Source organism: Morus notabilis, unplaced genomic scaffold (assembly GCF_000414095.1).
Source record: "Morus notabilis unplaced genomic scaffold, ASM41409v2 Scaffold759, whole genome shotgun sequence".
Lineage (NCBI taxonomy): Eukaryota > Viridiplantae > Streptophyta > Magnoliopsida > Rosales > Moraceae > Morus > Morus notabilis.
The window spans coordinates 55,038-68,551 of NW_010366029.1; the positions used below are offsets into that span (position 1 = coordinate 55,038).

The 13,514-nt window shown below is 32.0% G+C and overlaps 1 protein-coding gene across 3 annotated transcripts; it reads left to right on the forward strand.

Moving 5' to 3' along the window:
* Positions 1-1,775: 1,775 nt before the first annotated feature.
* Positions 1,776-6,066, forward strand: LOC21398816 (serine/arginine-rich splicing factor RS40). 3 transcript variants are annotated; one of them, XM_024172874.1, is made up of 7 exons: positions 1,776-1,905; positions 2,104-2,140; positions 2,618-2,728; positions 4,124-4,236; positions 4,326-4,561; positions 4,813-5,502; positions 5,639-6,066. In XM_024172874.1, exons 3-7 carry the CDS (start codon positions 2,623-2,625, stop codon positions 5,658-5,660), a joined length of 1,167 nt encoding a protein of 388 aa, XP_024028642.1. In that variant the 5' UTR covers positions 1,776-1,905; positions 2,104-2,140; positions 2,618-2,622; the 3' UTR covers positions 5,661-6,066. The 3 variants fall into 3 exon arrangements, with proteins under 3 accessions (XP_024028642.1, XP_024028643.1, XP_024028644.1); XM_024172875.1 differs by having other exon boundaries at positions 4,813-5,493; XM_024172876.1 differs by lacking the exons at positions 1,776-1,905; positions 2,104-2,140; positions 2,618-2,728 and adding an exon at positions 3,604-3,903.
* Positions 6,067-13,514: the final 7,448 nt, after the last annotated feature.

Here is a 13,514-nt window from a genome sequence, read left to right on the forward strand (position 1 = left end):
ACAGTATTCTCTCTCAGGGACAAAGCAGTGTTGATCAGCAATCTCATTTAATAGGCCATGCAACTAAAGGTCCTTGGCTAGTTTAGAATTAATGCAGCACTCATAGATTTGAACGGAAAATTTAAATATAAATTTAATTTTTTTTATTATATAAAACATTTGAAGTAAAAACAAATAAATTCATACACATTTCAACGACATCTACTTTAGTTTACATGCTTTTACATTTGTTTTAGTTTTTGTTTTTATTCCAGCAACCTCTAAAGGCCCGTTTGCAATGTGGGTTCAACTTTGATTTGAACCGGAATTCAAATTTTGTGAGACAAAAAACGTTGTAATATAACTTTTTAAATTCAAAATTTTTTTTATGAGAGACAACACATTATTTAAACTGGAATTAGAGTTTTTTGAGCTCATCCTCCAAACACATCCTATAATAACTTTAGAAATTCAACTTTTATGTTCCACAAATTTAATAGTTAATTTTTTTAGTTTTTATATTCTGTGTATATTTTTTTTCTTTTCTTCTAAAATCGTATTGTTGTAAATTACAATTACCAATACATTTTATATTCAAGAAAAAAAGAAAAATAAAACAAAAAAAGATTAATCTTGACAAATACTTTTGAAAGTACATGAATCAAAATTTTTATCTTTTACCCTTAATTTATCTTTTTTAGTTAAATAATTATACTAATAAAAAAATATTTATTAAAAATAAAAGATAAAAATTCATACTCATGACTCCTCCAATAATTCTCCATTTTTCTATATAAAAAATAAAGAACACAAAGGTCCATGTGTATGTCAAGGCCCAAGCGTTTATAATGGTGCGGGCCTTGAACCCGAGCACGGTCCAGCCCCAATATATGAGAAATGAAGATGGAGATGTATACGTGTGTCCGGACTTCTTTTCTCTGACGGAAATAGTAGAGAATACGTGGATACGAAAAGTTTAAGAAAGTATATAAGTTAATTTTTAGTTATAGAAATTAATAAGTCATAACTTATTAAGTTATAGTTCATAATTAGATAAGTTATGGATAAATTTATCAAGTTACAGTCAGATAAATTATAGATAAAAATATGTCATAACTTGTCAAGTTATGGTTCATAACCAGACAAGTTATGAAAAAAATAGTAATTTGATCTATTTATTAACTTATGTAAACTATTAGTCTATTAATTTTAATTCATCTCAAATCTTATCTTATTTTTCTCTTTCTCTAATTAGTACTCCCACAACTCCTGAAATTTATGTCATTTAAAAGTTTAGCAAAAAATAAAAATAAAAAATAAAAAACTTTTACGGTACATATATTTAAAATAAATAGAAAAATAAGATTAAATAAAATAAAATAACTTAAGACTAGGCATTGTTAATTGTTTTCATATGTATTGTTAATTGTTTTCTTCTTTTTATTTAATAAGAAATAATATAGGAAAATCTGAGACAATATCAATTATTTCAATACTGAAAATTTCACCGAACTTATTCGAATATTAAATTTTACTTTTTTTTTTTTTGAAAAAGGGAAATTCTACTGAATTATGGTACGGATTCCGACGATTATGATCCACAGGGATGTTATTAAATATCAACAAGATGTAAAAATGTGCACTGTACTTCACTAACTTATATCAGCCTTTGGTGGGCCAATTTTATATTAATACATAAAGAAGGGGACCTTTCTCCAATTTCCATTTTTTTACGGAAGACTCGGGCAACTTTTATAAATTCAAAAACTAAGAGGGCTCTCCAGCCATTGAAAACATTGGATTTCCTATCAAGTGTACTCACGGGCTCTCCGCTTTAGGTCAAACCAAAGAAATATCTGAAAACCCTCTTTCGCATTTTAGGGTTTTGAAGTTTCGTTGCTTTCGAATCGCTACGATTGAGAGAAGGTAAATCTACAGAAAACAATATTTCCTATTTGATTGCAATTTGTCAGATTTTATACCTACTTTACGTTTTTATCTCTGAAAAAAATTTGTTGATTTTCTGTTTGGGTCCCGAGAAAATTTGGTATCTGGCTCGCTTTTCATTTCTCGTTTATCAGTTTATATGGATCTGAAGTCGATATTATGTTTGCTTTATTGTAGATCTGATATTCTCGTCTCCATTCCGATCCAGAATTTTGTAAGTGCCTGTTTTTTTGTTGTTAAATTAGAATTTCTAGTCTATTTTCATGGAAAGGTTCGATCTTTTTTCCATGTTTTACTTCATCAGATTTTTCGGCGAATTTGGAAAATTTTAACTCATCTTCTTCTTTAGTGTTAATTCTCCCTAATACTTCGAATGGATTTCACTGCGTCGTCATGTGGATTACTTGTTTTTCCCTTATGCTTTAACAATGGTGTTCTTTTATACCCTTCTCGTTTCAAATTAATTTTTGTCATCATACAGTGTATATAGATCTCGTTTGAGAAGCTGGTACATTTTTACAGTAATCTGGTGGTGTTATACGAATAGTTTATCGGGATTAATAGCATGTTGCTTTAGTTGACGTTTAAGTGGTCTGATTTGTTTTTCCCTCTTCTCATTGGAAATGGGTTCAAATATTAGATGTGTATTTTTTCTCTGAATGAAATATATCATGTTATTCTCTTCGTTCAGGAAAAATGAGGCCTATCTTCTGTGGAAATTTTGAGTATGATGCTCGGCAGTCGGACCTGGAACGTCTTTTTGGAAGATATGGGAAGGTTGATAGAGTGGATATGAAGTCTGGTGAGTTGTCTTACTGGATCGTATCGGTATTGTTACTATAGTTGTATCGACGTGAAATTTTTGTGTGTTTTTGGTTTATAACCATGGCTTTGATGTAAAGAGTGAACCTGCTCGGTAATCAATGCAAAGTGCAATATAAATTTTGAAGCTTAGATGAATAAAACTGTTGCGGCTGCATGCCACTTCAATCTGGCCTTTACAGCCTTGCTTGTTGCCTAGTGTGGGTGAAGGTAATGTAGATTGTGGAAGTTTGGGGTTTAAAATGGTGCTATTAGAAGCAGATGTAGGATTTTGAGGGACGGGTATCTTATTATATTGTATATGATTGTAGATTTATTATTTCTCCGTTCAGGGTACTCTTCCTATACGTAAAATGGTGATTTAAGTTAATATTCGCTATATATGTGCATATAGGAAGCAGTGATGTAATATACAAAAATGACTATGTTAGGGATATTAAATTCGTGAGCAAAAAATACATAAAAGTAAATAATATAGTAACCACTTCACGAGGAGCAGGACTATGTTAGGGATATTAATTTCGTGAGCAAAAAATACATAAAAGTAAATAATATAGTAACCACTTCACGAGGAGCAGCGACTGCATCCTACGACAGCAAGGAGACTCAGCTGGGGCTAATCCACATCTGTAAATGAGGCAGCTTCCTCTACACCAGTGATTGTACTTGCACCTGAAATCATCCAGAATACATGTCGGAGATATAGCCATATTCTTGTTGAGTTTTGCCGGGGGGTCAGGAGATATATAAAAAAAAAAATGTTTTTTTGAAGCATAAACCCCCCATACTCAACATTTTCTTTGACGCAGGATTATCATTGGATATCCATATTCTTCCGGGCTAATGGATGGGCTATTCAGAATTCCGTTTCTTGCTTGTGACGAGCTTCCTCTTTTTGTTTTCAAGAAGAGTCACTCTGATACGCGAAATGCGATGGCACTATCATCCCACATTTTCCACAGACACCATTGACTTTCATTCCTCATGAATTTTGCCCAGCCTTCAGTTTCAGACATGTTTCAAGTTTGAAACATTGCCAACCTCACAGCAGAGGCAGCAGATTAGATGGAGAAGGCCCACTCTTTTCATTGACCCACAATGAGACATCCACTTTTGGATTGTTGTTCCTTGACATCACTTAATTTACTACAGAAGGTCTGTTATTAATTTACTAGTGACTTGGTTTAAGATTTCCTAGAGGTTGCCAAACTTTTTATTTCTAGGATAGGATCTTAGGCGGTTTGCATGTTGCTGAGGGAAGAAGTGTCGTCTCTAGTAAAAAGAATCTTTCACGGGAGAATTCTTACCTTTCTTTTCCCTCGTGAACAGATGAAAATTGTGTTAACTTGGGCTCTTTTGCTTTCTTAATATACAGGATTTGCCTTTATTTACATGGAGGATGATAGAGATGCAGAGGATGCTATCCGGGCCCTTGATCGGAGAGAATTTGGTCGAAAGGGACGCAGACTTCGTGTAGAATGGACAAAGGTAATCTTTGCTTTTCTTTCCTTTCCTTTTTCTTTGGCTGTTTTTTTGAATAGAAACTTAACTCTTTAATGTCTTTGTTACTATTTCAGCAAGAACGTGGCATTAGAAGGCCCGGTGGGTCTAAAAAATCTTCAGCTAATAATAGACCGTCAAAGACCTTATTTGTTATAAATTTTGACCCATATCACACTAGGACCAAAGATCTGGAGAGACATTTTGATCAATATGGGAAGATAGTGAGCGTAAGAATTAGAAGGAACTTTGCATTTGTTCAGTACGAATCACAGGAAGATGCTACCAAAGCGTTGGAGGCTACAAACATGAGGTGGATATTTCTAAATTTCTCTCTCTCTCTCTCTCTCTCTCACACACACACACACACGCGCACACATTTTTTAAGTCTGCAGAAACATTTCCTCCAACCCAAATTAGAGAGAAAATTTTTTCTAGTTGTGATGTATGTTTGTCGAAATTCACCTGTCTGGAATAGCATCTTTTAGACTGATAGCTGTTATAAAAGAATTCTTAATGTTCAATTAACATTCTGGTTGTTTTGCTTTTGATATTGATGTGCAGCAAGTTGATGGATAGAGTTATTTCAGTGGAATATGCAGTACGGGATGATGATGAAAGGAAAGACGGATATAGCCCCGATAGAAGTCGTGATAGGTCACTAGAGAGAGGTCGTGACAGAAGACGTTCCCCGAGTCCGTATCGAAGAGAGAGAGGTAGCCCTGATTATGGCCGAGGCTCCAGCCCTGGTGCATATCGGAGGGAGAGAGGTAGTCCTGATTATGGCCGTGGTCGTAGCCCAAGCCCCTATAAGAAAGAGAGGGCTAGCCCTGATTATGGCCGTGGCCGCAGCCCAAGTCCTTATAGGCGAGAGAGGGCTGGCGCCGACCATGGCCGTGGCTCCAGCCGCAGTCCAAACCGAAGGGAAAAGGTGAGTGCTGACCGTGGCCATGGTCCTAGTCATAGTCCATACAGAAGAGAGAAGGTGAGTGCTGACCGTGGGCGTGACCGTAGTCGTAGTCCATATGGAAGGGAGAGGGGTAGCCCTGATGATGGTCGTGATCCTAGTGCTAGTCCCTATAGGAGAAGAAGGGCTAGTCCTGAAAATGGTCGTGGCCCCAGTCATAGTCCTCTAGAAAGAGAGAGGGCTGAAATTGATAATGGCCGTGAACCAAGCCCCAATTCCGTACCCGATCCCAGGGACAGTCCCAATTACGGCGGGCCTGAGAGCCCCATGAATGAGAGGTACCAAAGGTTTGTATTGTCATTGTAATTGAACTAGCATTATTATCATTATCTTTGTGGTTTTGTCAATCTTTCTTTTATAGCATTTGCTATTTATGGTTCGGTCTAAAATACATGCCTTTTGTATCTTATTATACCATTGCAGCTCTCCGCAAGCAGAGGAATGATCTTAACATTGCTCGTGAGAGAAAGGCATTGCCGTTTTTTCTCGGTGACAGAGAGTTGATTGTGTTGTAATCTCCTCTTTATGACTAGAGTTTCGATTTTTAACGTCTCAACCTATGTAGGCCTTCGGCGCTTTGTTAGATGTTATTATAAGATACTTGTCTACTGTAGTTTTTCTGCACAATTTTATGGATTCTTAATGTTCCTTTTCTTCTTTCTTTATAAGAATTATTGTTAGAACTTGTACTTGCTCCTGGGTTGGGCTTGGCTTTTGATTTAATTCATCTCCAGATCATGTCAGAGCCGTTTACTGTAAACGTTGGTATGGTTGCGGATTGGTTTCTGCGAACTCAAAAAGTATCTGTTTGCTAAAAGTCAACCCTAGTCAAACTAAAATATTGGTTTTTATTTTTTATTTTTTTACATAATATTTTCTGCGATTTGGGCCTCTAAATTTGGTCTCGTTGAAGGTAATATGTGCGCTATGACGTTTGGTTATTTTTTTTATTTTGAGAAAATGGTTGAACTTAATTCTTAATTCTTAATTAATACTTTTTTAATTAATATAGTTAATTGATTAGAAAGAATATTTATTAAGAGTAAGATTTAAAAATTGACTCATAAATTTAAAAAGGGGTATTTATCTTTTTTCCATATCTTGTTTGGTTAAACAATTATATTCATCAAAAGGGTATTAATTAAAAGTGAGGGATAAAAATTTAGGAGACGTTTAGTTCATGGATTAAAATTATGAGATTAGAATTATTTTCGATTTATGTGTATTTTGTATGAGAAAAAACACTGTAGTGAACTACGAATCATGATTTAAATTGAGGTAAGAATTCCCCAACCAAACAATCTTTTAGAATTCTAAACTCACGCCCACTGAGTAATTCAACAATTTTCTCTAAATCTGTTCTAAAATAAGTTATTAAAATAAACATGGTATAACAAATCAAATGAATTCCACTATAAAACAAATTAAAAATTACCATTCCATTTGAAAACAAAGTTAAATAAAAACTAGAAGGCATAGTCTTCGTCAACATTGCTTTAATATGTATACTTAGTTCTGTTTTTGACAGCAAAACAAAGGATGCTTCTTGGTCTAAAAACGTTTTCCCGATTCCATTAGAATAGTGAAAGGTTAATGGAGTTTTATTTTGTATTGTTTTGTTTTTTGTTTTTTTACGAGGTTGCTGTTTGGCCGTCGTTTTACATCTCTCTCTCTCAAGTCGTTGTATTTTTGGTCAAAATGTAGGAAGGATGCATTGTATATAGATTCTGTAAATCACAGTGGTGGTTGTAGAGATGTTGTGTAGTGCTAGGATGACACTTGTGACTTGACCTTTTTTTAGCATAATTAGAAGACGGGAAATAGTAGGAAATAGGCCAAAATAAAAAGCTTAAGAAAGTATATAGGCCAACTTTTAGTTATAGAAATTAATAGGCCATAACTTGTCAAGTTATGATTCATAACCAGATAAGTTATGGATAAACTTATCAAGTTATGGTTCATAGCCAGACAAGTTATGGATAAAAACTGAGAATAACTTGTCAACTTATGGTTCATAACCAGACAAGTTATGAACGAAAACAGTAATTTAGCCTATTTATTAACTTATGTAAACTATTGGGCTATTAATTTTAATTCATCTCAAATCTTGACATATTTTTCTCTTTCTCCCTTAGAAGACTCTCATCGTAAGTGATTGTGCCTCATACTTAAATGGAGCCCACCTCTTGTGAGATGTGATGTTAGGGCTAGCGAAAACCCCAAAAAATATATTTACATGAAATGATAATTTTTAGGGAGAAAGAGAGAAATAGGCAAAGACTTGAGATGAGTTAAAATTAATAGGTCAATAGTTTACATAAGTTAATAAATAGGCCAAATTACTGTTTTCATTCATAACTTGTCTGGTTATGAACTATAACTTGATAAGTTATTCACGGTTTTTGTCCATAACTTGTTTGGCAATAAATCATAACTTGACAAGTTTGTCCATAACTTATCTGATTATGAATCATAACTTGACAAGTTATGGCCTATTAATTTCTATAACTAAAATTAGCCTATATACTTTCTTAAACTTTTCATATTGACATATTTTCTACTATTTCTGATTATTTACTCCCTATATATGTTTTTAATTCAACAATATCATTAATCTATCTACTTTATGGTTATTAATATAATATAATTTTAGATACACTCTTTTTTAGTTAGGTGGTTGTGAATTTGTTTAAATGATCTTAGAAGGCATTTAACTAAAAATAAAAATATCATTTTGAGTTATTTTACAGACTTATATGTAAATATAATAATTTGTGGACATTTTTTTTTTCATCTGTTTTAAGATAGAGATATATGTAACTAACTCAAAAACATTTTCGGTTTTTCAGACAATTGTGCTTGGTATGTCAGTTGTCTGTGGGAATTAACTATCTCTATATGAGGTGTAGCCCTTGTAATGCTTACATAGTTTGTCATGGTTTTATACATATTATTATTTGTGTTATTTTAAATAATTGAGTATCATCATAATCTTTTATTTTCTTTTTATTAATTGAATGACGGTTGTTTACTTTTTTTTAATAGAGTGACATAAATAATATTTTTTACCATTTTAACTAGTATTTCTGATTTTTGTTTTTTCTTAGGAAAATAGTAGAAAATAGGCCAATATGAAAAGCTTAAGAAAGCATATAGGTCAATTTTTAATTATAAAAATTAATAGGTTATAACTTGTCAAGTTATGATTCATAATCAGATAAGTTATGGATAAACTTGTCAAGTTATGGCTCATAGTCAGACAAGTTATGGACAATTATGGATAATAATTTGTCAAGTTATGGTTCATAACCAGACTAGTTATGGACGAAAACAGTAATTTGACATATTTATTAACTTATGTAAACTATTGGTCTATTAATTTTAATTCATCTCAAGTCTTGACCTATTTTCCTCTTTCTCCATTTTTCTTATGGCCTTGTGATAGTAAGGAACTGGGCCTCATATTATACTGTTGTTTGATACGAGATAGTAGAGAAGGCAATGAAGGATATGGCATGAATATGATGAAGAATCTCTCTTTGCGTTTGAAATTTAATCGTCGACTATAACAATCGACGTCTTTATACCGAATCCATTCCTTTTGTTTTCTTCGTTGCTTCATTTAAAAATAAAAAGTATCATGCTATAAAATCAACCGTAGAAAAGAATGTTGCCAACATTATGCTGGAGTAAGTAAAACATGGTGCCCTTTTTCTAGAACAAGAGAGCGTGCCCAACAGTCAACAAATAATAAACTGATCAACTCAAAAGCACGATTCGTTCACATTCTTTCAGTTATTATAATAATAAAGATTCGTATATAAAAATGTGTAATTAGTATGACGCTATCAATCTCTCAAAATCAATTTAATTAGGGCACTCCTAAACCGTGGGCGTTTGATTTTCAAAAGTATATAATTAGGGCACCTCTAAACTGTGGACGTTTGGTTTTTTTATCAAGTTCAAACCATCTGTAAGCATGGAAGATAAATAAGAAGGGAGAGAAGAACAAGTGAATTTTAACCATTAAATGCAAAATTCATATAAACATTTGGATTATATCGTGTAAATTAGATTCTAAACGGCACATATAATTAATCGTACAAATTCTGATTATATAGGTTAATAAGAACAATAGGTTTATAATCATATCAATTGTATTAACCCGATTATGAGTAAAGTTAACCTATTTATCGTATTATACTAATGTACGTTTCGAATCGTGTTGTCGTGTCATGATTTAAAATACTACTCTTAATTGGACCAACATTGAAGTTGTGGTTGGGGTCGGGACGGGAGTCTACATTGATGGCGTGGCTGAGGTTTGAGTCGAGACCAAAGGATAGGCCGTGATCGATCTGACCATCCCAATTCTGACTTTAATCCCAACCTTATCCCCCAATCTCGACCCTATGCACACCCCAACTCGTGCCTTCAATCTCAAGCCTGACCTCTACCTCCAAAAAATAAATTGTTGTTTTCTCAGTCAAAAACATAAAACAAAAACAATGTTATCAAGCATTTGTTTTAAAATGAACAGTTGTTTTGGTTTTTTAAATGTTTTAAAAAACGTTTTAGAACGAGTATGAAGTTATCACATATATATATATATATATATATACACACTAATTTGGACAGAATTCTTCAGTTAAAGAGTTAAATTTGGTATGACTTCCTATACTTAACGTTTTTCATCCATTTATTTTATAGAATGATGTTTTAAATAATAGAAAATTGTTTCTTTTTAAATTTCAATTATATTCAGTTCCTTTTTTTTTTATAAAAAAAAGAGATGTATTTCCATGTAACATTACTTGATTTTTTTGAGATAAAGAGGCAAATAGCATATTTTGATACTTTTTTTTTTGAACGGTGAAACATTTTTAAAGTAAACATATTTTTAAACAATTGAAGTAAATAGCATATTTACTGGTAAATAATTTATTTATTTTAATGTAAATAAATTATTATTAGTAGATAAATTATTTATTCATAAAAATAATTATTTACCAATAAATGTGTTATTTAAATCAATCATTTCAAAAAAGAAGCTATTTACTTTAAATAAAAGAAAAAACTTTCAAAATATATAAAGTATGTTCATTTCATGACTCAAATCATATCACTACAATATTATTTCTCATAAAAATTTAAATTTAATTTTTTTATTACAATATTTTACTCTCATAAACGCAACTAAACTCATCAAAAAGAATAAACCCATAATGTCTTACTACGATTTTCAAAGGAAAAAGGCGGTTCGTTCCTTTGTTGGGCCAAGATATTCGCGCCTAAGGATGCTTTGCAGCCCAAATATTCCCACCCATTGAAAAGCAGCCCACAGGGCGGCAAAAGTGGCCTGGTGGGTCCCACCGAATGCAAAACCCAAAACCAATGCTTTTTTTTTTTTTTTTTTTTTTTCCCTTCCCCTTTTTTTTTTTTTTTCAACAAAATTTTTTCCCTTCTCCTGTTCTTTTTCTTTTCAGACAATATGAGACAAAATATTCCTCAGGGACAAACTCACCATATACGCAGTATGCACGAACCCACTATTAAAATTTACAACCAATTTATCCGAATTCCCAAATCGAAAGAACTTTTCAAATTGATCACCATGAGGATAAATATTCAATATTCTTCTTTTCTTCTTCTTTTTTTTTTTTTTTTTTGGTTTTTTTAAAGCATGTCACGGAAAAGGAGACACCAAAATGAGATACGTCTGTACGATAAGGTAACTATGATGGGCTCACGAAGAACGTGTGACTATCCAATCAGCATATTCCACGTAAGCGACCACAAGCAACAGTTGACTCCACTTTCGGCTTTGTCTGATACTATTCCTTTGCCTCATTGAAAGACACTTGTCTAAATATAGGCCTTCCTTGAAAAAGAATAAAGAAATCGTTTTTTTTTTTTTTTTTTGAAAAAGAAAATTCATGTCGTTGGAATATTTGGATATCAGTACAGCTATTCTCCAGAACATGAACGTCACTTTAAAAAAAAAAAAAAAAATTGCAAACAAAGTCTAGTGTGTCTCTTTCTGAAACCCCAAAAGAAGTCTTATCCTTTATAACTTTGTTTTTCTAAGTATTCTTATCTTTTATTTAAATGTTGTATATTAAACTAAATACAAAGTTTGTTAAATTTATTGGAGATAGTGATTCTCTCTATTCCATATGCTCACCTTCAACAAACCAAAAAGAATAAAAAGAAAACGTAAAAGCTCAAAGATTTTGAGGAATATTTAATTAAATAACCTTTACAATATGTTTTTTAAAAATTATGTCCTTGCTAGTAATTTTATCAACAAAAAAGTACTTTTCAACTATATATGAATATATCTATATACATATGTAAAATAATCTATTTCGTAATGCTGCAGTTGCTGGATACTATGCTTTATAAAACTGTTATTTCTTGCTGGATTGTAAAAATTATTTTTTGTTTTGGTAGAAAGATTGTAAAAATTATGTCGCATAAGGGATAGAAGTGAAAATGTTATATGTAGTACTTGCAATTTTGTGAAGTAATTAGATGACTGTTCACTAATTAGGGCCAATTGTGTTGTTAGTAATAAGTTGTTGTGACCAGAAGTATATAGGTGTTTGATAAATATTTTTACAAAACTATTGTGAATATCATAAACATAAATTTAAGTGTTTGATAAACTGTGTATAAAATTATTGCAGACATACATAATGACGAAAATAGACATACTTTAACACATATTTATGGTCAATATTTAAAATATAAACAATATAAGTTTAATTTTATTAATTAAAATATTTCTTAAAAATAAATTACTGTTATTGATATGTAAAAATTATTCATTTACTAAATTTCTTATTTATTATTGTCATTTTAAATATTTTCATAATTACTAAAAATATTTGAATAAAATTTAGCATTGTATACTTGTTAAAGATTTTTAATTTTTAAATAACTATTTTAAGAACATATGTTTTTTAATTTGATATAAAAAGGTAATAGGTAGATTGAGAATTGAGAATTGAGTTTTATTATTAAAGTTATAATCTTCGTAAAGCACTACAAGAAAAAGGGGTTTTTGCGACGACAAAAAGTCGTCGCAAAAACCCCAGTGTCGTCGCAAATAATAGTTTTCACGACGACATGTCGTCGCAGATATGTCGTCGCAAAAACTTTTTTTGCGATGACACTGTCGTCGCAAATATATTTACGACGACATATTTTTTTTGTGACGACAAGCGTCGCTAATACGCCGTTGTGAAATTCTCGTGATATAATATTTTTTGTGACGATAAATTTTAAAATGTCGTCGCAAATAATCTTCATTTTTTGCGACGACACTTACAAAAAAGTCGTCGCAAAAAACTGAAATAATTTTTTTTTCAATTTTTTAAAAAATGGCAATTAATTAATTTTTAAGAATTTTAATTAAACGTTATTATGTTACATACTGAATATAATTTATTAAGGTACATTAAAAGTGAAATATAAATTAATATTAAAAACAGTAAATCTAAATAAATTTATAAAATATATTATGAATACTACATGAAGTGCATATATAATGTTCAAAAAAATATAAAAGTCTAAATAAAGTGAAAAATAAAATAGAACATATAACGAAACTATTCGTCTAAGTTTGCAGCATCGCCAACAGCTGAATCATCATCAAGATTGTCATCATCTGAAGGAGGCAGAGGAGCGTCTAGGTCAACTGGTTCTGGACGAGCAATCGTAGGTAATTGGATGTTGGGCTGTAATTTAAACACCAACTCTAACATCTTCACCTGATTGTCATAAATCTTCATTTGTTCCCGGTACAATTTCTTTAAATAACGATCCATACGTGAGTTAGGTTGAGCCGATGAGGTTGTGTCCGAGAATGAACCAGCAGATGAAGGAGAAGCCCCGGAGTAATGCTTTTGGGAGAGCGTCAGACCCACTCCTATCTTATGTCATCTACGCATGCCAAGAACTTGCTCCAAAACCCCATGCTCGTCAAGAGGGGGTCTAGTCGAGCTTGAAGCAGTCTGTGTTCTCTGCGTTTGTCTCTCCTCCTCCAGGGTGTTCTACATAATAAGACATTATAATTATTTTTACGTGTTATAAAACCACTATTTTAGTATAAAAAAATTTAATATGAAAAGTAAAAATACTTACGAAAGTATGTTCCGCATGGGTATTAACCCAAGAGTCCCCGCGACGATGCATGTCCGCCCAATTGTCTATAGCAGACATCGGCTCTTGGGTCTCCGTACTAGCCTGTCAAATAAATTACATTTATTAAAATTCTTAAATTCTAACTAAATTT